Raw genomic sequence first — 26,915 nt, 5'->3', positions numbered from 1 at the left:
CCTGTAGCTTGATGATTAAAGCCGAGTCTTACGTAACTTGAGGTTAACGTGAGAACAGCAGTTGAGCACAGTAATATTCACTCCTTCGAATTCTTTTTTTTTTTTGTTCGGATGTCCGTGTATTGAGCTTTTTAGATATCACCCGAACTTCCTGAAACAATTGCCAGCCATTTTGTGGCCAAATGTCTGACTCATACCTCAATGTATTGCTTTTTCTAAAGACAAATGTCAGGCCAACGGTAAAATGCCTCCCGCAATATTGTGCTAAGTGTGTTTTCCGCCTTTGATTTGTTTTGATGTGTTTGGTCTTGTTCTGTTGTTTTTAACTCTTCATTTAGGTGACATATCATTGATTTCAAGTCGTGAAAGACGACTTTCAAGAAGGTAAGCTTGGAGCAAGAGCCATCATTCTAAATTTAGATTGCATGCGCAAAACATCTTTACGTTTTAATACCTTCATGTCAGTTTACTCTGGAGCAGCAAGCAGAATATCAGGTATCACTCACCCAGATTAAGAAAAAAAAAAGAGAATACCTTATTTCAGATGTAAGCCAGCGATCTACGTGGGGAATGTTTTAAAATGATTGAAATTAGCAAAGTTCTTAGCACCATGCGTTTTAATTAGAAAACTGGGTGGAAGACCTCGCACCTCTTTTAAAGTCCATAAAATCTCAAATGGGCATGAAATGTTCCCCATCAAGTGCCAGCTTCTTTTTCTAGTATAGGTCATTTTGTGTTTATGAAAAGTGGTACATAAAGGGAAGCTCGGTCTATTTGAAGCAAAAGACCTGAACATGTTTTCTCAACTCCACCTGTTCACGAAAAAATGAATTAATTCTGAGCCAGGTTTCCTGTGAAGATTCCGGCTTAAACAACTGTCTAAAACTGACGAATATACATCACGCTTTTGAAATCTTTTCCCAGAACCTATCGTTTCCGATTTTCCAAAATTATTAAAATGAAGTATCAAAGCCAACGTCTTTAAAACATCATTACTGATATGGGAAAGACGTCCTATTTCTTTTTTTCCAAAAATGGAAATTCACAGAATATTTTATATTTTATTTTTTATATTTTCACTTCTTTATCTAAAATGGGTCATTTTACGTCGATAACAACGGTACATTAAAGGGAAGCTCAGTCTACTTGATGCCAGAGGACTGTCAATATTTTTTCTCAATACAGCTTTCAACCAAATAATAAACCAATTTTTGGTCACGTTTCTTGTGAAGATTACGGGTTTTTTGCTGTCCATCAGGCGCCGAGCACAGTCACAATCGACAGAGTTATGCTGTTGTTCTTTTCGCGCTAAGCGCGTGTTGCGTCATCCTCGGAGACTCGGGCTTTGAGTCGGTTTCAAGTCAGGGAGAGAGGTAGGTAGACAGGATGGTCTACCTAAGGTCTCTTCTGTCACAAGGAGTTCGTGGAGTTGTTGCTAGCACTAACGATTGAGTTTTATCACTAGCGATTGATATTTTAGCACTAATGATTGAGTTTTATCACTAGCGATTGATATTTTAGCATTAACGATTGAGTTTTGTCACCAGCGGTTGATGATATTGGCACAAATGGCTCCCCATAAGAAGTGGAGGTTTAGTCAGAGAAACCACTTTTCCTGTTCCAAGCCTCTCATGGCTTTGTCACATGTTTCCAAGGCTCCTCCTGGTTTAACATATCAAAGCGCACGCAAAAATGCCAGTTACGCTGGCAATAGGGGGAGTTCCAACCCGTTTCAGCTTTTTTCTTTAAAGGCTTGTAAAAGCCAGGGGTGATAGCTATATCCCTTTTAAATTGGTTAAGAACTTAAAATTTGAAAACAATTAGCCTGTTCCAGGTGTTCGGCCAGTAAAACGGAGCACAATAGTGAACAGCATAAAGTGGCAGCAGAGCGAAAATAGAATCAAGGTTTCCACTTTTATCCAACTCAATCCAAAACCTCCTTCCTCTTTTCGCTCTGCCGCTACTGTCGCTCAGTTTAGCATCATGCTCCATTTTTCTAACTAAACTGCTTGAACAGGGTGTAGGACATGCGTTTCTCTTTCCACAGGAAAGTTTGAAAAATGTCAGGGAGAAGTTGACGGGGGTTTCGCATTAATAATGAGTACTAGACCCCTTGCTGACTGGATTGCGTCACACAAGGCCTCATATTCTCCCGCAAGCAAAGAATCACTCGTGCGGAAACGGTTATCCCTTTACTGCCTCAGGGAAATGCCAAATTTTTCTAAAACGAGAACGATGAACCTTTAGACCACGTATAATATATCATTTCAAAGGTATTTTCAGGGGTATGCTATAACGACCCAAACAGGCGAGGAGGATGTAACTAAAAATACTGAGTTTTCAAAGTGAACAATAAAAAAAAAGGTCGAAATTTTGTTTGCCTTATACATATGGGGTATATACTCAAGAAGCTAGAGTTGCTCTCGGCTACGCCTCGAGCAACTCTTACGCATCTTTCGTGCTCTCCAAACTTCCTGCTTGCCTCACATCTCGATGAACGCACAGCTGACGTATGAACCAATTGTTTTATAACATTTTCAACCCGATGGTTTAAATGTTGTGAAAGGGTCGATAATCGCTCTGCTACGCTTCAGCGCGTTGATAATTTTATTTCAGGAAAACATTTCGCTACGCTGTAAACGATCTTGTCTTAGATTGGTCAAAAAACTGACAGGTGAATTCATGCGTGTAAATGAACTTTATTTTCTGATTGAGTGCAAAATTCTCGAGGGATTTGTTTGCTGACGTCATGGGCGTGCACAATAGGAATATGAAGCACGCTCACGCAATTGAATTTGCGCGCTCCTATATAAGAACAGAGCTAGTAATCAAATTAATTGCGCGAGCGTGCTTCATATTCCTATTGTGCACGCTCATGGCGTCAGCAAACAAATCCCTTGAGAAAATAATTTTCCATCGGGATGAAAATGTTATAAAACAATTGGTTCATACGTCAGCTGTGCGTTCATCGAGATATGAAGCACTTGAGAAGTTTAGAGAGCACTCAAGAAGCTAGAGCTACGCCTCGAGCAACTCTTACGCATCTTTCGTGCTCTCCAAACTTCCCGCGTGCTTCATATCTCGATGAACGCACACCGATGTATGAACCAATTGTTGAATAAACTATAGCTTAAATTGTAGCTCCTAGAGCATTGTTTGTTGTGAGATATAACCTTGACCAATACAATAAAAAGACAAAAAGTTGAAGGGTGGTATATCAAGTGTCATATTGGAGGGGGCTATGCTTTTATGCCCTCAATATGCCCTACGGCACTCTTTAGCATTAAAGGGGATCATTATACTGAGGGTCTGCTGACAGACCACAGGCTAGCAAACAATCCTTTACTTTATGTTTCTTGATTCCTTAGTTTTATTTGGAATTTCATTTCCAGATAAAATCATTATAAATTAATTAAGGTGATTTTTTAAATTTTTTGGATCCATGTATGACCAGCCTGACTTCTGATGATGTGCTATTTCACATCCAATTTTTCCCGTCAAATTTTCTTATAATCCTGATAAATAATATTGAGTTCAACCGCCCTAAAATGTAAAAATATTCATGATAATTTTCAACCTGTGAAACTGTTTCAAACTGGTGCAATTCTTCAAATTCCTGGCTTGAAATTTTGTTTTTCAGTATTTCATAGTAGTGTTTAGAAGGTCTTGGACTGATGCATTCTTGCAATACAGGGAACTATGTAGTGTAAGACCAGCTCTTGTAAGTGTCCACCCAGTCATTAGCAAAAATCCAGTCTGGAATAGCTTGAATGACTTCTTTGAGGAAAGGTGAAGATGACTCTTTACCGTGAATATAATGAGCTGCCACAGCAAAGTCTAATAGATTGCTCTTGGCCAGGAGGTGTCTTTTTGGCTGAAATGATATTTAAATGAAAAGAATCTTAGGATACATTAGCCTGAGAGCAGGTGCTTGCTGTCAGCACTGCAGGACCCATGTTTCTCTGCCCAAGGGAATATTTGAGTCAGGTTGGGGAGGGGGTTCACCAGGGCTCAAGTCAAGTCATGTGAAAGACAACTAGCCCAAAGTCATGTTGCCCAAAACCAGAGTAAAGTTGCCTGAAACTTTTAGTCTTGTTGCCAGAAATCCTGAGTCATGTTGGCCGAAGAAACAAATACTGAAAAGAAACTGACAGGCTGTAAATGGGTAACAAATTTGAGAAATCTTTATCAATAAAGTGCTGTTTGTTCCTAATAATACAATGAAGATGATGATCAGAAAAGAAATATGTCCTAGTGACAACAACAAAATGAAGCATTGTTCATTTGATATGAACTTGTTTTGGACCCATAAATGTTTTGTGAATTTGAGAAATCTTTATCACTCATGCAGTGTTCATTTCCACCAACACCATGAAGACTTTGACTAGTACACAGAAAGCAATCATTTAGTCAGAACTGAAATATGTTTGAGTAATGACCCTAAAAGCATTGTTCAGTTCTGTAACAACAATATGAAGCACTGTTCATTTCTATAACAACAAAACTGAGTCTTGCACTGTTTAAAAGGTGTACATTTCTAAAAGACTGTGGCGCTGTGTTACTCAAGGCCTCATATTTTCCCGCAGGTGAAGAAACACTCATGCCATAGCACTTATAATAAGGACCTGCTCACTCTCTTGGTATAGCTTTCTATACAGTCGTTACTCTGACAACAATAACTACCCCAACTACCACATAAGTGAGTCTTTAAATATATATAAATATATATATATATATATATATAAACAAAATGTCCTGGAACATTCTAGAAGCTTACAAAATCAGACGACCGCAAGGCGGGAGTCTGATTTGTTAATCACAAGCATGATTAATACTGTAATTGTCCGACTCACCAGAAGCTCAAGCAATAGTTCCCAATAAACTTAATTAAGCCCACCACAGTCTGAATCCTAGCTCACCACTGACACAATCTCACTGCTGTCTCCACAGTTCCTTGAAATAAGTGATCTTCAGCAGTAACTCTCTCTCAGTATAGCTTTCTATACAGTTGTTGCTCCAACAACAACAACTACCCCAACTACCACATAAGTGAGTCTTTATATATATATATACATGTATATACAAAATGTTATGGAACATTTCAGAAGCTTACAAAGTCAGACGACCACAAGGCAGGAGTCTGATTTGTTAATCACGAGTATGATTAATACTGTAATTGTCCAACTCACCAGAAGCTCAAGCGATAAGTCCCAGGGCCCCACATCAGTACCATGAGAATAGTAAATAAAGTACACAACTCTGTCTCCACCATCTTGAATTGGTAAAAGGGGACCAAGGGAAGAGGTCAGCAAATCTACGTCACTAGCAGGTGATACATATACAGCCATGTGATCAGGACCTAAGGCAGTGAGAAGTCAGACACTAGTGAGATATGAATGCATGATAATGTAAGGAGAAATTAGATGCTGGTCACTTCAAGGGGTCAAAGGGTTAAAAGAGAGAAACCTGACCTGATATTGAGAATTTAAATGAGTAAACTTGATCCTGTTTCTTCCTATGTAGCAATTTCACTTCCATTGGAGATGTTTTGACTTGAGGTGGAGGACCAGGGAGATACCAAGATTTTCTGATTGCAAATATAACACTTCACAGTTAAACAGAATTATAAATTGAACTAGACAGTAGTTTTAAATATTCAGAATGGTAATTAAATAAATTCAGAGTTAAGTTCATGCAGGATTCTTTCTCTATATATAGAATCTATGGATCAAGTATAACAAATCACCTAGTAAATGTCACAAACTAAATGCTATAGGTATTTTGGAGTAACAGTGAAAGAAAAAAAGTGCGACGGCTCATGGTACCTCTCGTTTACTTTAGCTTTGTTATCAAGTAGCCATGAAAGTGCTCCTTAAAGATTCAAGGATAGGTAAGCAAAATAAATAAATCACATATGGTATGAAAGGAAGATCAACACTTAGATAACACATGGTCCCCATTTTTTAGCCAGTTGATTAATTAAGCAAAATTGGATCATGATGATGTACAAGCTCTGAAAATCAGGGCACATAGAGCTACTATTTCACTAGAATATTTCTTTGCCATTTTCTACTGACCCCTCCCTTTCCAGAGTTAAAGCAAGGCTGTGTATTTGCTGCCCAACTTGCCTAACGTATTAAGTTAGCAAAGCCTGACAGCTTGTATTCTATTCCATACTTTTCTTTGATGAAATTCCAGTGAATTGGCCATGCACTGAATGACCAGAGACCAACAGATAAACATTGAATGAGCAAGTACCACATACCGCACGAGATGCCTCAATGGCAGGTAATAAGGAAAACCTCCATAAACCCTGTCCTGAGGTGCAGGCAAAGCCTTTTTAAACATGGGTATATCACTGAATGGTTTACGGTCAACTCGCCGACGGACCAACTCGCCGACACCAACTCGCCGACGTATATAATCGAGTAGAGACGTCGGCGAGTTGGTCGTCAATCCAATACAACTTATTAGAAGCTAAACATACAGAAAATTAAACGATATTTAGTAAAAAAACATTGGACATTGGTGAACATCAAACAGAAGCTTAAACATCGGTGAACATTGGTGAACATCACCAATGACTATAACAGCTTAAGACGCGAACGAGTGTGCGACAACAACACCGTAAAGACTCATCATGTCAATCGCTCAGATTTTTTAACGAAAACGTGGCTTTCTAGACGAGATCTTTAGTAAGAAGCATTTCTTTTTATTTGCAACAAAGTTTATAAGGATCTTAAGGCGAATAAAGCGAAGTAAACCTCACCAATGACTCTAACAGCTTAAGACGCGAACGAGTTATTGTGTGACAACAACACCGTAAAGACTCATCATGACAATCGGTCAGATTTTTTAACGAAAACTTGGCTTTCTAGACAAGATCTTTGGTAAAAAGTATTTCTTTTTATTTGCAACAAAGTTTATAAGGATCTTAAGGCGAATAAAGCGAAGTAAACCTCACCAACGACTCTAACAGCTTCAGACGCGAACGAGTTATTGTGACAACAACACCGTAAAGACTCATCATGTCAATCGCTCAGTTTTTTTTAACGAAAACTTGGCTTTCTAGACAAGATCTTTAGTAAAAAGCATTTCTTTTTATTTGCAACAAAGTTTATAAGGATCTTAAGGCGAATAAAGCGAAGTAAACCTCGCCAACGACTCTAACAGCTTCAGACGCGAACGAGTTATTGTGTGACAACCATAGCAACCACGCAGAACCACATGTTTTTTTTTTAACTTTAAAGAAAGATTTATTCATGATCGAGAACGTTTGATTTACGATAAAAACGATAAAATTCCATTTATTATAAAGATCAGATGAACATGTGAAAGTAATGTATATCATGCAATTACTCTGCTCTTGTAGGTCCGTTTAATCTCGACATCGATTTCAATAATTGGGCCGCTGTTCTTTCACCATTTTCATATTTCTCCCATAATCCAAACACCTTACTCTGTAATTGCCTAATGAAAAGAAATACTAAAGATCTTGTCTAGAAAGCCAAGTTTTCGTTAAAAAAACTGAGCGATTGACATGCTGAGTCTTAACGGTGTTGTTGTCACACAATAACTCGTTCGCGTCTGAAGCTGTTAGAGTCGTTGGTGAGGTTTACTTCGCTTTATTCGCCTTAAGATCCTTATAAACTTTGTTGCAAATAAAAATAATTGCATTTTACTAAAGATCTCGTCTAGAAAGCCAAGTTTTCGTTAAAAAATCTGAGCGATTGACAAGATGAGTCTTTACGGTGTTGTTGTCGCACAATAACTCGTTCGTTATAGCCATTGGTGATGTTCACCAATGTTCACCGATGTTTAAGCTTCTGTTTGATGTTCACCAATGTTCGCCAGTGTTTTTTTACTAAATATCGTTTACTTCTCTGTATGTTTAACTTCTAATAAGTTGTATTGGATTGACGACCAACTCGCCGACGTCTCTACTTGATTTTATACGTCGGCGGGTTGGCGTCGGCGAGTTGGTCCGTCGGCGAGTTGACTGGTTACCAATGTCACCAATGTTCACCGATGTTTAAGCTTCTGTTTGATGTTCACCAATGTTCGCCAGTGTTTTTTTACTAAATATCGTTTACTTCTCTGTATGTTTAACTTCTAATAAGTTGTATTGGATTGACGACCAACTCGCCGACGTCTCTACTTGATTTTATACGTCGGCGGGTTGGCGTCGGCGAGTTGGTCCGTCGGCGAGTTGACTGGTTACTGCTGTATGCCAAGATAGTCTAGTGGAGTGATCCAGGCACCTGCATCTTGTTGAACCACTTCACCAGCATTATTGTAAAATGTTCTTGATGTGTGCTGCATGTAGAAAAAATGTTGATGAGAGGTATAACTGAAAAACATCTTTTGGATGGCATCATCAATGGTGTGAACATACCCACTATTTAATGGTCTAATAAATAGTTGTGAAAATGTGCACTCCAGTGTGAATTTAGAACCCTCCAAAAAGTAATAATCTATGCTGAAAGCTTGAATAATTAAAATGCAAGCGTGCACAGTGTAAGGGCTTTGCAACTTGCATTTTCAGCAAATCCTGGTTGTTCCGCTTCATTGGAAGCATAACAAGTGTGCATAGCCACTGTTCTCCCTTATTTTAAGCACAACAGGTATATTAAAATTTCTAGACCAATCCTTCAAAATGTTGAATTTTCCAGAATATTTAGTGATTTTAGGTGGTAACAAGAGGTGGTAACAAGAGGTGCTACTGGTGATGAATTTTACCAGTTACTGCCTGAAAAGGAGGACACTACATAGCTCAGTGCTACAAATTCTGCAATAAGAAACTGAAAGCAGAGTTCAAAATGAAAATATAAAGTTTGGTTCTTGGTTCTTGTCATATGTTGTTCTTTCTTCTTTCTTCTTGGTTCTTTTCATATACTCTTCTTTCTTCTTTCTTCTTGGTTCTTTTCATACTTAAGAATTAAGACATTGATAAATCTTTAACCCAACAAAATAAAATTCACTTTCAATGGAGACAAATAATGAAATTCAAATGAGCACAAACAAAGACTTGAGATGATCAGTTCACCACAATAACATTATGCAGACCAAAAAGGAGGCAAAACAATATTAACTTTTCTGTTGACCAATTAACCCCTTAGGGAGACTAGCATCTCATTTCTCCCCATGCTGTCCAGGTGTTTCAAAATGTATTGAAGTCGGCATTAGATGCAGCAAAAGTATGTGAGTGGGAATTAGTTCATTAAGAGGCCAAAAGGTGATTATTTTGACCAGATTAACCAGGGACATGTTATTAAGTATGTGGTGGAACTCTGGCAGTCAACAGCTTGTCTTGAAGTCCCTGACTGTCACCCCCAGATCAAATATATTGTTCATAAGAAGGAAGGAAATTGTCAAATTGTCAAAGTAAAAAGAGTGTTAAGAACAGCTTTCAATTGTAGTGTACTTTAAGATCCACAATATTGTAAACATTGTATGACACCCCCCATCTATGCCATTTTCCCTATCACAGTAGGAAACTGGCTTAACAGAAAATTGAAAATGTTGACAATTTTATCAACATGCATGGAAACAATGAACAGAATATAAAAACTTACCAGTCCCAAAAATGACCTAATCATATTTTACAAAATGCTCTAAAAGAGTTAATAAAAAAAAAAAAAAAACACCCATTGTTGCCTTGTTTATTTTGGGTAGCTTTGATTTTTTTTTTTAGACCACAAAACTTTGATTAATTCACACATGGAAAAGAAGATGTACTCAGGTCAGCTCTAAGGCCTATGCTTTCATAGCTCATTGTACAAAATTTAGAAAATGTAGAATGTTAATAATAGATATCTACTTGTAGATTATCCCTTACCCTCCTCAGAGATGGTTCTCTTTGCTGGAAAATGAAGGAATTTTTTCATAAGACAAAGAACTGCCACAAAAGCTGATGTCAGATTTATCACCAAACCAATTCTTTCAGGGTAATGTACCACAAAAATTCCCAGGAAGTCGAAAAACACCATGGAACCATGACGATACACTCCAGGGTCAGCCAGAAATGGTGAATTAACTATGCTCTTGACCAAAGCCACTATGTTATCACCAGCACGCTGGATAGAGCCTGGAGTAACAGCAGCTGGTGTATCATAATTTGTGTGATAAACATAACCATTGGCAATATAGGCAAGGTCCATTCCTACACATCAGAAAATTATTAGTATACTAACCAGATTGGTTCAATGCAAAAGAGATTTTCACTAAGATTACAATCAATCAGTCAATAAGGTAATCAGTGAATAATGAATTGATCAAATACTAACCAGTCATTCAGTCAGTTAAGGAGCATTTCATTCATTCATTCGGTAGGTCAGTCAGTAAGTCAGTTGAAGGGACTACCGCTGGCCAACTGCTGGCCATATACCGATGTCTCTGTAGGACTGGTGACGAGTGGAGAGTCGGCCATGTTGTTTTAAAAACACTTGATCTTGTTTCGCGGTCAGCATTAGATTCCATCCACCAAAACCACCTTGGTCGAGAGGGACTGAGATGGAATGATGGACAACTCATGACTTGTTATACTAAATGAAAATTACGAAGCTACGACAACATGCCGACTTATCCCGATGACCTAAGTGTATCATTTGTTTGGGAAATTGCGTCAAAACTTTTTACTCAAGAAATGGTTAGTATTAATTTATTGTTCGATTGTAGTATTATAAAACATTTTACGCAATTTTATGCAGATATTTCACGTATTTAAAAGGTGCCCAGATGTTACGTAGTTTTGGTGGATGTCATTAGGGAACATCCACCAAAACTTTGACCAAAACCATCAACAATATATTTTTTAAATTTTATCTATAGCCACTGTTAGATTTTCAGGGAGACAAAAGATTTATACCACTAATTAGCAGTTAGTGCTCTGGCTAATTATTTTTTATGGTGCACAATTGCTGACCGACCAAACGTCCATAATGATTATCATAACTCTTAACACATAGAATAAAGTGGTTTTGGTGGATGTTTCTCTCCATCCACCAAAACCACCATAGCAATTTCTGCTACTTCCTTACATAAGACTGATGTGACCTGCTATTTGGAGTACATAACCACAATCTATTTCTTTGTATGTAGAGATATTTTGCAAAGTTCTTGAGTCAGCACCTTTTATTATTGAAACCATAATCATAACATGGTGCACAATATAGAATACAAAAGGTTCTGGTGTGGTAATCATCTTGAAACAGGAGAGTTTTTAACTGACTTAAACTGATTTAAACAGACATTTGCAACAAAATTCCAGGTCCAGAAATTTCTTCCACTATTTCCGCTAAAATCATAACTTTAAGTACAACAAATCAGCACATTAGTAATTGTTATCAGGGGTCTGAAAATCCTATAAATCTTTCACATTGATTTCAAGTAACCTTTAATTTCACATAGATGAATAAGTATACGCTCAAGATGCAGAATGTCTTAAATTTTACAAACTATTTCCCTTTTTATGGATAGACAGTGAAAGGCCTTTGCCACATTGGTGAATCAAACTATTGAATACCATGCATTTTGTGATAGTTGTTTGTTTTTACTCACAATATCCAGAAAAATGGAGGGGATAAATTTAAATAGCAAATTCTATTAATGGTTAAAATTAAATAACATTGGAAGATCAAATTAACTTTGTACTGTTTAAAATTCAGTTTTGGTTTCTTGCTTATTCCAGCCTCTTAATATTCAAAAGCATTCCTTGTCATTTTTGTGTTCTTCTGTGTACATAATGTGAAAAATAAACACAGAGAAAGGAAACCACAAAGGATTAAACTTGAAGCTAAAGCAAAGTTTAAGTTGAGCCATAGCTGATCCAAATACTGAGCACTTTGTATTGTAACCCATTTAGCAGTAAAGTTTATCTATATGTCTGCCAGCTTGTCACAAGTCTTACCCCTCTCCTTCAAAAGTCTCTATAAATAAATTTTTCTTTGTGGTCCCTAATTGATGATAAGTATATTACAGCTCCTCAATTTTCCTCTCTCAAGACAAGGTTACTCTAAATTTAACAAAGTAATGGACTTGATAAAACTCAAACTATAACTCAGCTGGCTGCTACTTGCAACCTTAATTTCTAGATATCAGTATACAATAATCAATATGTTATAAATAAGAACCCTAATGCCTAATTTTGCAGTGATCACCTTCCTCCTTTTCATTTGCAGACCAGACTGGAACCTCTATAGGTGTGTTTGCATGTTTTGAGTGGGGATGGAAGAAAAGGAGTCATGCCGCATATCTGATTTATTAAATCGCATTTGTTCTGTTTATACATGAGTAGAACTACCTTGTTCTCTGAAAAAAATTAAATTTCTCGCATTTTTATTTGTGCTTTGCAGTCAAACTTCCTTGTGTCTTGGACAAGAAATCTTATTTTCTTGAAAACAAAATCTTTGTTTCCAGCCTTCTGTAATAGGTAAATATAACAGTGTAAGATGAGTGACAGTGTATTTCTCAAGTTATTTTTTTGGAATGTGACAAAACGGAAGTGTCATAGCGTGATAAGGAGCAAACATGATTGCTTGATAGAAAGCAAAAAATGCAGAATTGCATATATTTTCTCCTTTGTCAGCAGCATATGTTAGTGAAAAGTTCTTATAATTGTTAACTTCTAAACCATCTTCAATTTAGCCAAGATTGAACTGTTATCACGTTTGTCATAAAAGTATTCTGAGATCAATGTCATATGACCCATTCAAGTATTTGAACTTTCGAATTAGCAAGCCATAGTTGACAAAAAACACAAAGGTTGAGGATAAAAAGAAATTATTATATACAGTACTTCTTCTGCATCTTTTCGTTTCCTTTTCTCTCCAGCTGTTCTATCTATGCCGTGCTGGCATTTGAACACTTTCCTTCCCAAAATTAGGAAAGGCACACCAGTAAAAAACGAATTTTTGCTCCTTAAATAACTCATGCATCTTCCCCCAGTATTTTATGACTTCTGTCCGAGGAAGGAGGTGTAAGCATTAAATTAACCCGAATGATTCCACAATTGTGGTATCATCCAAGCCATGCCAGAGGACTTGAACTAGATAAACTAGTGAGAATGCACAATAGCGATAGCAAAGCTTTGTAATGCTAAAGAGCTATATCAATATATATATGTGTTCCCGAAACCTTTGACAGCTTTAAAGAAAGAAAACTTCGTCGTCAATCCTGTTTCAAATTCCGCAATAAGTTTATGCGCCTCATCAACAGAATTTACGTATCCTAAATTATCTGCATGTCTACCATCAATGGTTCGCGACTTAAAATTCTCGCTATGCTGTTTCTGTTTGTTCCTCAAGAATCATGGGATTTGCAGCTTTTGATGTTCGGCTACATCACTTGCGGATTTCCGAGAATCTTCGGTTATGTTTTGCAAGTCATTAAATATTCCATCTCAGTCCCTCTCGACCGAGGTGGTTTTGGTGGATGGAATCTAATGCTGACCTTGTTTCGCATGGACGGATTAATCTGATTGTACTTATTATCGTAAGTTTGTTATTCTTTATTGCATTTAGCTTTATTGTTCTTGTCATTCAGCGTATTTATACTGTGTTTCACCCTGTAGAACTGTTTCATCATTGTAATTAAAGCATAATCAACCGAGGAGTTCACTTCATCAGTCAATCACACAATCAGTCAGTCAGTCATTCAATCTGTCAGTAAGTTGTTCAGTAAGCCAGCCATCAAGTTGTTTATTCACTCATTCATTCAAACAATCAGTCAATAAGTCATTTATTCACTTAGTCTGTCATTCAGTCATTCAATCAGTCTCTAGGTGTCAGTCTATAATTCAGATACCTGGTACTTAGCCAAAGTCCCTGTAAATCCTGAAATCAGTGTCACTAGGTATGATTCCACTCTGAAAGACATCTTGGCCCAGAGCTTGTGCACAGGGGTGTGGGACTACCTCTGAATATGTCTTGATCAGCCAAGGATGTTCAGGACCTGCCTGAAATAACACTTCCCTTCCACCTGGATTTAAAGGATAAATCAACTAAAATCAACCAAAATAATAACATAAAGATATTACAGGAGTATAAGTGGGTAAACAAAAATTGTCAGGAAAGTCTAATAAAATGCTGGGGCTAACCTGTATTATGGACCATTGTGAAATAATTTAAGTGAATTTTGTGGAGTCTCTAGGCACAGTGGCACACCATGCCTTGCTTTACCCTTTCCTAGCTTCCCCTTTTTTTCTTGCTTTTGCCTCATGCCCTTGCATGGCTTATGCACTGCTCACACTTGTTTTCATTTTTATATCCACAGATTGCTCAAATATCTTTTCCAAACATTCCTGAATTATAGAAATCTGTCATAAATTTTAAGTGTTCATTTGTTCGTTCATCTAGATTGTTCGATACATATTATTACAACTGTAACATATCCTGCTAAAATGGCAATTTTCCTGTCAAAGGACAGTCAGTGGAAAGAGTTTCAAGCCTAACTCTTCTACTTGCCTCTAGACCGAGGCAAATAGTTGCGTCATTTTTCCATTCTTCCAAATTTTGCCACTTTATTGTACTGTTGATATGGCTTCACATGTAAGCCCGTGAGAATCCATGATGCACACAAACATTTTATAATTCTGTAACATGTAAGGCCACATTACACTGCCACTCTCTTAGTGACCATTTTCCCATTATTACCCAAGCCACTGAATACATAACTTTCATTTTTTCTTTTCATATTTTGATTTTCTTCCCCTTCTAGGCAAGTTTGAACGTTACTGTCTGTAAGCAATAGGGATTTTTCGGTTTTTAGCAGCCATAATCTGAGGAAATTCCAACAAACAACAGTGTGGACTTTGCCATTCATTCATCAACATGGCTGAGTGGTGCAAAAGGCGAGTGACGTGTAAGCAGCTGATTAGCGATATCAAGTACTCGTGAAAAAAAACGTATTTTTTTTCACCTGTGTTGTTATGGCTTTTCTTAGGGCCGGAAATCCCTATATAACACCCCAGTTTATGTAATACAATTTACTAGCATGCAGTTGAAACATCGCCATCCATATTCGAAGTGAGTACATTATGAGATAAACAACAATACTCAATAAGAGCAGCATATTTTAATACGAAAAAAAAAAAAAAAAAAAAAAAAAAAAAAAAAAACTGGAACTACTGGACGCATGGAGATCTTTTGGGGTGTCTACTTTAACTGTGCCAAACAATGTTGATCTTACTATAAATTTAGTAAATGGCACTTCTTGTTATGTAACTAATAAATACAACTGTAACCTTGCCTTTTTTTTCCTCCTTCACTTCAAAATGTTTCAGCTGGGTAATTGATTGGCCAAGCAGAGGAAAATTAAAAAGAGCTTAATTCTCATCTCGAGTTCCTTACCCTGTACATTCTAACTAGTGTCAATATTCTCCACACTGTTGCCCTTACAATTTCCATGTTACTGACAAGGAGAATTTGTTTGACAATCAGGAACTACTTAAGTTGGTGATTATTTCCTACATTCTGATAACCTTTACATTTGAATCAAGGTTGATACTGTAAGGAGAAATTAGAAGTAAATCACTCTTAGGGGTTTAAGGTTAAAGTTCATCTTTGAACACTTCCTGAAGGAAGTTTAACCTCTTTATACCAATAGAAAATCTTGCAAAAATATAAGAGTGGCTACAAACAAATGTTAAACTTTTGCTACATGAGAGAGCTCATACAATGTACTGTAAAACAAAAACTTGCAGATTAATATAACCAATAGTTTACATGATGACATACATGTATTAAAACAAAGCATTACCAGCAATACTTCTCTTGTTCCATTCTTCAGTCAGGCTTGTTTCACATGAACTAATTGTTTAAGTTAAGTCAAAGTTTACAACATTGATTTCACCATTCCTGCAAAACTCAAATACCTCAATCAGAGGAATATCTTTCTCACAACAACGATATTGGTCGACAACTACCAACAGATTGTACCACTGGCTTGAAAAACATCCTTTGTTGTAACTGTCAGATGCTTGCTCTTCAGCAGATTCCTCTGATGACAAAGTTTCTATAGATTCAAGGACTTTCTCTTGTATTTGCCAGTCAAGAGTCACTCCAAGAGCTGGTGAGATCAGTAACCAGGCAACAGGAGAGTGCTCCTTTAACACATTGTCATTATCAACACTGTGAGATGACATTCTCAGTTTTTGTTGAAAATGAACTATGAATTCCTTATGGTCCAAACTCACTGCACTTGATGAAAGGGGGTACTTCTTGTCCTACATAGATAAACAAATTCTCAGCACTGAATTAAAGTACTTTATGAAACTACAGCATTTCTAGCTTTAATATTATGGAAATTTTGATAAATATATGTTAACAACTTAGCTACAGTTACTGAGATATATCATCCAATTCCATGGGCCCACTGGGAAACAGTGCAAGACAAGCTGACAAAAGATGTCTGGCTTTAGCTATGCCACTGTGAAACGTCCACAGCCACACACAAAGACGAAATACATGCACTTCCCCACAACCTTGACGACAAGTTCCAGACAATTTTATATCTGGACTGGTTGGAAAGCCTGATTGAGAACTCACTATGAACAAAAGGTTACTAATAGATTGCAGGACAAATCATCCTAGAACTGGACGAAACACAAAGTTACTAATGCTTAGACTACATGACAAATCTGCCAAATTTTTATGAGTCAATTTTCAAACATAGACACATTTTTGTAGAAGGCAGAATCATTCAACAAAACAGGCAGGAGTCTCCACACAACACTGACTGAACACTGACAAGAGACACTGACCATCATTTTAACTAGAAACCTGTTCTATATTTAACCTGAGTCTAGTACAACCAATTCATTTATGTTAGTTCATCAAAGCCACCAACCTTCTAGTTACTAGAATAAATTACCTTTAACTGATATTCAGATTCATCATGACAGCATCCCTTCAATCCATACACAGCTCCTGAGATGTAATCATACATTCCTACCACCTCACTAGCAACCACTGACACTATTGTATCCTGGATGCCATACAGAATGGAAATCTTCCCACATAGATCAATATCACTGTGTTCAGCATTTTTTGAATGTTCCTCATCAGTGCAGAGCACAGACATCACTGTCTCCAAGTTCAGATCTAGGGTAAAAGTATTTGAAACTGGCCTTTGGCTGTAAATGCCATCCTTAACCAGAGTCAAAGGCTTTATTTGCAGCTCTGTCTCAAGCAATCTCTCTAAAAATTTCTTTTTGCCAACAAAATCACCCTCCTCAATGCTATATGCATGAGGTATGAGAGGTGCAGTCGAATCCTTGAGGTTTGAAATATTGTCACTGTTTAGACACCAATCGCCATTACAGACTAAATCGCTTTGCAAACTTTCTCTGCCATATATACCATTAACATCCACCTTGGTTTCCAACTCAATTAGTACATTGCAAGTTGGACTTAACTTTGATTCTCTGTCAAAATAATCTGAGACAATACAATGTTCAGACTCTGAAGATTTCATGTCACTATCCCAGTGGGATGCTCTTATCGATTTACTTAATTTGTTATTAACAAAAGTCTCATTGGAAACATTTGCTTCTTCACAGCTAAATTGCTGGAGGATACCTCTGTTTTGTGGTTCTGCTTCCACACAACAAACATTGTTTCGAGAAGAATCAGTACTTCTTGTAGAAGAGGTCTTGTTTAAAGATTGTGTTTTAACTAGTCTTGAAAGTTCAATATTTTCCGCACTCTGTCGCTCGTTTGCTTCTCGTGCTTTATGTTTTGAAGTTACGCGATGTAATTCAAATTCCGGAAGAACTGAATAACATGATTGTTCAGGTGCTCTTCGCAATTCTATTCGTGAGTCTTCTCTTGATTCCAAATGATGAGCGGGTGGATAACATTCTCTTCTCGCACAATTCCACATGAAATTCCACATCATGGTCCCAAGATGATGACATTGTGGAATAGAAGAAGGCCCGATTTGGGAAATATGGAAGGGCCGCAGTAGTTTCTTGGTTGCATCCCTGTCGACTGAACTGACCTCCTCGTTATAACCTTGACTATTACGCTTTACATCCAGGAATGCAGCAGAAAATTGTTTCGTATTTAGTGGAAACATTTCTTATCAATGCCAGCAACAATTTCTGCACGAAACGTCCGCCATCTTGAACATGAGTATGCTACTTGTCAGCAATTAAAACCAAGCTGCGCATATTCAGCATGGAGCTCGGCCCAGTATTCTCCGGGGCAATCGATTTTGAAATGTTTTGAACCCCTCACTTGCGAGATAGAGGGTTTTCCTCCTCAGAAAATAGCACTAAAAACATGTTTGACGTGGCTTTAAGTAGTGCTGGAGCAACTATTGCCCTTGCTACATCATTTGATGAAAATCATCCACCAGAAAATATCATTGATGGGTAAGTATTTTACGTTCGGTGAAGATCTTGCCAAACATTTCAAATTTCGAACAAGCAAAGTTAATTGAGGTTTTGACAAGGACAATTAAGATATTTCAAGACCACTTCCAATTTATCTGAAACCCAGTAATGCTATGCTTTTTGGAATTGCTAAACTGGTAGACCATGACCTAATCATTCTACATGTACTATCGTGAACATTTTTACTGTAGTAGTTGTCATGGTAACCCGTGGCCCTCTTGAATGTGCATGATCTGTTTATTCTGAAAAAGCAAGATTTAAGAAAAGAAAGGTATGAAGAGTAACGCAATATTTGCAGATGCTTGCTTTTATCTGTACTTGATAATGTCACACAAAAGTTGAAAACTATGTTAGCACTCAGCAAACTCAAACTCCAAAGGGAAACAGAAAATGCTTTAAGTTAGGTGATATTTAATGACAGGGTAAAAATTTCCACACAGCCCCATACTACATTATGCATTCAGTTCTTGAATAGAGAAAACAATGACTAAAACTATACACTGCCATTGAGAAAACAGATTTGTTTTACAACAGTATGGGGCTGTGTGGAAATTTTACCAATGACAGAAAAAGTTGGGGTCAAATCCAGGGAAAATTGGATCTTCTTTGAGTTAGTTTGGGTTTCAAGTTAGCTGGGTTTTACTTTATTATAGTACATTTCAGTAACAAGTAAATGGAAAACTCTAAGGCAAAGGTTGATGAATGATACCTTTAAGATCATGAGCCGTCAATTGTTTATGGCTAAAAAGCTTGTTTAGAATCAACTCAAGTTCCCATCTAGAAGTCTTACAGCCAAAGTGAGAGGTCATGTGAAGCAGCTTAAATTATATATAGTCATGCTCTTGCATTTTCAAACAAGGGTCTTTGTAATCTGTGAGTCTCAAATTTTACCATCTGTAACTCCTATGGCTGCATCCTGATCAGCCAAAACAGAACTAATTGTCTTTTTATTTTGCTCCATAGAAGCCTTGATACTTTCTGGCCAACAACTGGAATGTTTCCTCAAGAATTCATCATCACCTTTAGTGCATTAATGAGCATTGGAAATATAAAATTCCTATCTTCAAATGGTGAGGATGATGGTGGAAGATCTTGAAATTGTGTTTAGTGTAATGTAACACGGGCATTATCAATTTAATGGTTTTTTAGTTTTTTTTTTTTTCATAAATGAATAAATAACTCTATGTTAGTGAGTGGAATGGTATGTTTCTTGCACCAATCAGATCCCTGCATTAGGGTATGTAATGTATCTCACATCGATCAGATTGCTGCATTGGGGTATATATCTTACACCAATCATATCACAACATTTTGATATCTTGTACCAATCATAGCTTTTCTTGCAAATGATGTCATGGAATTAGGGGGCTGTGCACAAATAATGACATTAATCAAATATTTTGGGCTCATTTGATAAGGGCAATGGTTTGTGGCCTTCGTAAGATCCTCATCAAAAGGTCAAGACTTCTTGTGATACGAAAGGTTTCCATTTAACTTTTTGCATCCTTTTTTAAAGTTAAAAGGTGTCTTTTCTGCTCCTTTACTTACAATGCACATGCCAAACACGTACCATGAAAACAACATCCAAAATCTAATCAGAACATGCCCAATCATTGCTCTACATGAACAGTAGGCAATGTTTCACATGCTTGAATTGTACCACCCATCAAATTCCATTTTGCCACATTAGACTTTGCTCAATCTTGTGTCATTTCCATGTAAATAACCTGCATTTCATTATTTATAGTAACAGCATTGTCCAACAGAGTTTCAGTTTGCTTTTTGCAATAAAATTACATAGAATGATATTTTTACGGCAACTAACTTTAGACAAATAATTTTGATATTCTTTCTGGTAGTGGAACAGTAGAAAGCATAGTCCCTTTCGCAACCATTATTTGGTCTCTAGCCATGCAACGCGCTCTCTCTTCAATGAAGAATAGCTCATATTGTGTGACGAAATCAAACAATGAGTGTTAAGGAGACAACAGTATAAGCATGGTACTGCTGCATTCTATTTTTGCTTAGAAATATTATACCATAGAAACAACAGACCAAAAACTACCTGTGTGAGTTCAGGTAAATTAGATTATTTTTTTCTTTCCCTTATGGTGAAGTAATGAAATATTTTTTTGTTCTTTTGAAAGTTATGCTCTTTTCCTGTCACAAAAATGAAAACATTAGGTATGCAAAGTGTCCCATCTCAACCCACCCTGCCAAAAAAATAACTCTTGCATGCTATGCATGCCTGTGTTTTATCACAGGGGCTACATCATTGTTTTTGTGCTGCATTGTGAAAAATTAGACGTAATTTTTTTTTTATTGTGATGTAAAAAATTGAGAAAACTGAGAGAAAAGTGAGGAGTCAGGTACATGTGGGTTACCAGCTCATTAGAGACCAGGAGCTTCAAGGTTTTGTAGCATATATGAATTTTTATTTGCAGTTAAAAGCCTCTGCATTGAGAAAAGCACAAAAACAGAACCAGTAGACTTTGAACCTCTTGTGGACAAAGGTAAAAAGAAGCCATAGATATGTTATAGAAAATGTTGTTGTTCATCCTGGTTAATTAGAAGTAAATGGTTTTTTTTAAAAGCATTTGTCTCACAATGTAAAGTAAGGCTACCATTTATGATACAATTGATAGCCTGATTTTACTTTGAAAATTTAATTAGGAAAAAATGATGAACATGATAACAAAATAATTAAAACAAGTTTAAGCAAGGACATTCAGTCAAATAATCCTCTATTTTTGATCACTGACAGCACAGTACAGTGCACATTGATATGGCCCAGGCCTGACTGATTGCAGGGTGTGGTTGACTGTAGAATTTAAAACTAACAAATTCAACGAAACATACATGCAATTTATTAATAATGTGTAATTGTTATCTGTGACAGAGTATGAACATTTAGAGGGTCAGATGCAGAGAGATGAGATTAAGGTAAGTATTTAGAATTCAGCAAATTGAATCCTGCTTCAATGGTGTTTCAGGTCTAAAATATATGTATCTGGCATTCTGAACCATGTGTGTGTTCTGATGGAAAGACATGCACTTTCAGTTGAATGCTGTGGGTTCCTCGGGGGGGGGGGGGGGACTTGTTGAAACTTAAAATTGATCAGTGTATAAAAGTACAAATATTCAGTCCTAACTGTGAATGTAGGGCTGTTACATTTTGATATTATTTGTATGTTTTTTCCTTTGTAGATTCCTGTTACATCAGCATGTCATCTGAGATTTCTTATCAATAGTGGATTTGACCATTTTGTTTCCATTCATAATGTCAGTGTTGATGGCACAGCTGTGCACTGAACTTCAGTCTCCACATTCAGACAAGTTGTGAATAGAAGTAAATACATGTACATGAATGAAGCAAATAATTATAGTTATCTCTTAGCAGAAGGGTGTTGACTTCTGGTTACAGCTCTATATGGGTGTAATGTAAAACCTTGTGGTTTTTGTCACTGTCCTCTGGGAATACTTGGTTTAACACTAAGTATTAAGTGTAGGTCCCCTCTCAAACATCCCCCCCACTTGACAAAAATGAAAGTTTCTTCAGTTTTTTATTATTATCATTGTGAACTTTTAGTATGTTACATTTTCCCCATGTGTAGAGACATGATTAAGTTATTAGACAGTATTACTGTGACCTTCATCCTGACGATTCCTTGCAGCAATTCAGGTATTTAGAGGGTAAAAATAAAAGACCAAGAAAAAAAGGCGAAAAGAGAAAGCGAAATAATAAACCCTTTTCTTGGACAAAATAGTTGTAATAATTGTGTCCACTTTAGGGAAAAGGGAATACCTTTGTATATTTATTTATTATTAAAGAGAAGGTTGAAGCTAAGAGAACTGTCACTATGGGAAATAGACTATTAACAGTCCCGCAGCAATGGGCCAAACTCTGAAAGTCAGTTATTTTCTTGTTATCAAAGGAGTTGCTTAAAAGTTCCTCACTCTACCAGGAATGTAACAGCAAGTCTATTCGTCGTTCTAAAAGCACCGCGCGAAGTGCATTCCTCGTTCTAGAAGCTCCGCGCGAAGGGCACAATCAACAAGAGTTTCCTCGTTCTACAAAAAAAACACTTCACGAAGTGCTCAAAGAACAAAAATTTCCTCGTTCTAAAAGCACCGCGCTGGAGGGCCGGTAGGAATAAATTAATTTGATTCCAACCTTTTTTGGCGGCATTCGTAAAGAATTTAATTTTAAAAAGAAAATTTGTCACCTACAATTTGTTATAGATTAAAACTTCTATGCACATTTAAATAGTAATGGTGGATTTATCGGGATGGAAACGCAACTTTGTTTAAGGAAAAGGATGGAAAGTTTTATTGTTATCAAATAACAACCAAAAGTAATGTGAACTCTGTTTCAATTGAACGCAAGACTAAAGAGCGGACTAAAACGACGTACGTGTCGGAACATCGAATACACGCAACGTGAGCGGAGAAAAAGAAGAAAAAAGGAGTTCTAAAATTGTTGTCCAAGAATACCTTAGTCTTCCACCTTGAGGGTGCCTTGTGTACATAAAGATTGAAGTTCAGTGCCTTCAGTAGCTTTTTGGCTACAAAGATTAACAACGAACAACGGCCATACCAAACAATCTTTTTAAGCGGCTGTGAGTATATGAAAGTCATATATTTGAACTGTGGATAAAGACGTGGATACGAAAGCGATCTTCGCAGTAATGAACACTACCTAAGCAGTAGGGAAAAGAAGGCCTGAAAAAAATTCAGGCCTGTACGAGATTTGAACCCATGACCTTTGCGATACCGGTGCAGTGCCGGCGCAATTCAAATATATGACTTTCGTATACCCACAGCCGTTTATTCACTACTTCACGGATTTATTTGAAACCAACACAGTGACCGGCTCCCAGTTCGCTTGTTAGCTCAGTTGGTAGAGCACTGCAGCGGTATCGCAAGTATCATCACGCTTTTTTACATTTGAAAGCATAAGTGTATTCTAATCATTACAATATAATGAAATCCCCATTTTAAGACACATGTAGTAATCATATGTACGAGAAAGATGGAAAATAAATATAACGTTATACTCCAGGAAAGTGTTCTTGTGTAGAATGAAGTTTCAAACTAATTTAAATTAAGTTAACTTAATGATTCAGATTTTGGTTAAGGAAATGTGTAGTGCCTATTTTCAAAGATGAAAAAGCAATGCCATTTACACATTTTAAAATAGAAAATGCCAGAAACTAAAGATGGAATATTAAAAAAAACTGCTGAAATATGGCATACCTATTCACTGCGATTTTAATCATTAGCTGGCACACATAGATGTAAAAGAGGCTTTGTAAAAAAACCTGGGCAATAAAATTAAAGATTCAGGAGAAGCATATGACATCAGTTAGTTTACTGGTCTCCTCACCTGAACTCAATCTGGAAAAAGAAATCTGCAACACTTCTTATCTTCTCACACTTAAATTATGACAAAATTTGATTATTTGCGCGCGGGTTAGATAGAAAATTCCAGTAATAGAATGGTTACATTAAGAGAAACCCATTACAATTAAATAAAGCAGAAGCATATTACCCACATTTCTATCCTTTTAAATAGAAAAAAATAGAAATTTTTTGTGCAATTACATCTGTAAACCGGGTACAGTCTACGGTAGCGAAGCAATTTTATTCTAACCTTCCCCCATAAAGGGTGCCTTGTGTATCAAATGCATCAATTCGGTACCTCCAGAGTCATAAGCCGGGTTTTTGGGGCTACAAAGTAATCAAATAATGAACGAGTTATGCCAGGCCATTTTATCGAGAATCAGCATTTAATTAAGTGTAGTTTCCTAAAATCGTATGGAAAGTTTAAAATATGCTTCATTTGTGCTACATATACGGATTTATTATTTTTAATTACTGATTAAATTCCGAGGGTGTAACTCAATTAATTCAAAGGAAAGTATCCAAGCAGATTACAGAGATGGTTCACGAATTGTAAACTAATAATGTATTAACAAAACTTTCCGAAATGTGCTTTAATGATAGTACCGATATAAAGTTATTGTTCCTAATCACTTACCAAATTCCGAGATTGTAACTCAATGAATTCAACAGAAAATATCCAGGACGCTTTCAGAGAGGGTGAAAAGCTGTATCCTGCCACCAAAGATACCCTTTGTTGTCCATACTAGTCGGCACAAGGAGTGTCCATAGACCTCGACAAGGTTTCAGTAGTGAATTCCTGGACACCACCGAGCCGTGTTTCCCAGCTGAATGTTTTTCTGAGAACGTTATGTTACTACAGAAAGTTCATACCAGATTTTGCTACACTTGAAACCCCTCTCTTCCAGCTTTAGAAGAAGGGACGTAATTTCCGTGGTCCACTGATTGTCAAAACTTTTTACGATACTCTGAAAAAAGTCCTCTTCGAAGGTCCAGTACTAGCATTCCCAAGATTTGACCTTCCATTCATACCATTAACAGACCCTAGTACAACTTGTGTCGCTGCTGCGTTGTCTTAATTGCAAAACGACGAGCAACGCCGAATTGCATATGCCGCTGAGGCTATGAGGAAGTCACAGGACAGAGTTTTGTAGTGGCGATGGTTTGATGAAAAGACAGTGCATGTGAGCCTACAGTTGAGGGTCTCACAGTATTTGAAGGGAGATCTGCTGAAGGAGCTAGATGACGAGTGCAGACACTTGTCAGTGCGTAAGATTAGGGACGCTTTTACTGGTCAGTATAGTTTGTACGAATGATGAACTGTACAACGTGTCACACAAGTGGCACCAGAATTGAGCCAACCCTTGACCGAGGACAATCTGTCATGGACGGCTTTATATGCCGCTTTGGTTATTCTCGTCGAGTGCTTCGTGGCGAAAGTCGAAATTTTTAGTCTCGGAATTTTCCGTTGATTACGCAACTTGATTGAGCCCTGAACTACTTATCCGTATGGTTGCCGATGTTATTGCCAAGATTGCAGAGGAGCAGAAAGAATGGGGCCAGCACTTTCCCTAGGTTCCCTTTGCATTACGAGTATCAACGCATGAGTACAGGGTACTCCCCAAGGTGCTCATGTTTGACATGGAACAGAGATTACCTATTGACGCAAAGAGAGCCGGTGTTGCAGCGGATTTGGACCCCCCCCCCCTCGCAGATTTGGACCCCCGACCAAACTTTCCTTTTAAGAATCGTTTGTATCATATTTGGTAACTAATCCTATTTGCAAGCTTTTTGTCGATGTTCTTTTCAATTACAACACAACATTCCTCGATAAAGGTAAAGAAAAACAGCCATTTCGTTCCAATTCTTCCGCATTTATTATGGCGAGTCGTACAGCAGACACAAAAATTAGATGCGAAGAAACTACTACATTCGAACTAGTGAAATTGTTACAATAAATCTTTGCTTCTTTTGATGCGAATTAACATTGATACGAAACGTCATAACAATGTTGGAGACTGTTGTGTCCAGTCACAAAAATTACTCTGATTTTCTTATTAAATAACATTAAACAGTTTCTGAACAAGAGCGAAGTAACTACACCCATTACAAGTCGTTCATAAAGCCTATGATAGTAGAAATGTTTCTATTCTGAACTATTGGAGCTCTCAGCTTATTTTCAAATGCAAATCAACATTAATGTATACGTCTTAAAAAAAGTGGAGACTATTACATCTAACTCAGTCTTATTTTCTAATTTTCACGATTATTAATTGTTGAGGGATCCGATCCTTAACAATTGCGAAGACGTCTAGAGTCTGGCGGTCTGCAGACGATGCCACTCGCCCTCCGGGGCAGTCTTAAGTCCCTCGCAGCTTATGTGCAACCATTCCTCGCACAACTCGCACTGTACCATGTCGTCCCAACCCTCGGGCATTGAACAATAACAAAATAAATTAGTGTCACAATTTTGTCTCTTATTAAATTTAGCGGTGTTCCACTATCGCGGAAAAGTTTCAAAAACGACCTTTCTCGAAACATTAAACTAAATGCTTGCGCATTTTCCCTTGGTCAAAAGGGTCATTTCCAGCTTTCAGTTCGTATGCATTGGGGATACGCATATTTTCAATTAAAAACATACTTTAGTACGCACCGGAACGTTAAGCATTATCTATTTCTACTAGAGTGTTAAGGATGATATTTTCACTCGGTTTTGTTGGGGGTCCAAATCCGCTAGGACACCGGACCTACATGGGAATAATTTACTGATTACCCTTTTTCTTGTCAAGAACAGCGTGAAGGGACGGGTGGAGGGAAATCGGGATACCAACCTCCGAAGGATGTCTATGATACACACTGCAACGCTGGTATCGATTATCTCTCGAAGTCTTCCATATTAAATATGGGTATTACGTCCAAGCGTGAGCTGCGCGAGGCAGTAAACATCAACAAACCCGTAAAATGAACTCGGAGTTAATTAGAAAAAAACTACGAACGAACTGTTCAAATATGTCCTTTAAAAGAAAATTGCGTTGTATATGATACAAGATTAGGTGTTTTTCTTTCTTCTGTGTATATCTAGAGCGGCTTAAATAGTGATATAACATTGTGAATACCG

General features: G+C 37.2%; 3 protein-coding genes across 6 annotated transcripts; 1 reads left to right on the top strand and 2 right to left on the bottom strand.

Annotated features, from left to right (window-relative positions):
* Positions 1-3,096: 3,096 nt before the first annotated feature.
* Positions 3,097-7,702, bottom strand: LOC136277468 (endoplasmic reticulum metallopeptidase 1-like). The gene is made up of 4 exons (XM_066159632.1): positions 6,266-7,702; positions 5,472-5,587; positions 5,190-5,359; positions 3,097-3,874 (listed from the first exon to the last, which is right to left on the bottom strand). Exons 1-4 carry the CDS (start codon positions 6,346-6,348, stop codon positions 3,698-3,700), a joined length of 546 nt encoding a protein of 181 aa, XP_066015729.1. The 5' UTR covers positions 6,349-7,702; the 3' UTR covers positions 3,097-3,697.
* A 129-nt stretch (positions 7,703-7,831) lies between these two features.
* LOC136276769 (uncharacterized) lies at positions 7,832-18,374 on the bottom strand. Of its 4 annotated transcripts, none has more exons than XM_066159622.1 (5): positions 16,870-18,372; positions 15,757-16,222; positions 13,804-13,977; positions 9,839-10,162; positions 7,835-9,501 (listed from the first exon to the last, which is right to left on the bottom strand). In XM_066159622.1, the coding sequence occupies exons 1-2, from the start codon at positions 18,073-18,075 to the stop codon at positions 15,815-15,817; spliced, it is 1,614 nt and encodes a 537-aa protein (XP_066015719.1). In that variant the 5' UTR covers positions 18,076-18,372; the 3' UTR covers positions 7,835-9,501; positions 9,839-10,162; positions 13,804-13,977; positions 15,757-15,814. The 4 variants fall into 4 exon arrangements, with proteins under 4 accessions (XP_066015720.1, XP_066015717.1, XP_066015719.1 ...); XM_066159621.1 differs by having other exon boundaries at positions 7,841-8,316; XM_066159623.1 differs by having other exon boundaries at positions 7,832-10,162; positions 15,872-16,222; positions 16,870-18,374.
* Positions 18,186-21,796, top strand: LOC131793245 (intraflagellar transport protein 25 homolog). Its single transcript, XM_066159634.1, has 5 exons — positions 18,186-18,373; positions 19,358-19,464; positions 20,839-20,907; positions 21,294-21,337; positions 21,602-21,796. Exons 1-5 carry the CDS (start codon positions 18,282-18,284, stop codon positions 21,704-21,706), a joined length of 417 nt encoding a protein of 138 aa, XP_066015731.1. The 5' UTR covers positions 18,186-18,281; the 3' UTR covers positions 21,707-21,796.
* The last annotated feature ends 5,119 nt before the right edge of the window (positions 21,797-26,915 follow it).

This window comes from Pocillopora verrucosa, chromosome 12 (assembly GCF_036669915.1).
Source record: "Pocillopora verrucosa isolate sample1 chromosome 12, ASM3666991v2, whole genome shotgun sequence".
Lineage (NCBI taxonomy): Eukaryota > Metazoa > Cnidaria > Anthozoa > Scleractinia > Pocilloporidae > Pocillopora > Pocillopora verrucosa.
Note: the sequence above shows the minus strand (reverse complement) of the source record. Positions and strands in the feature narration are given on the sequence as shown.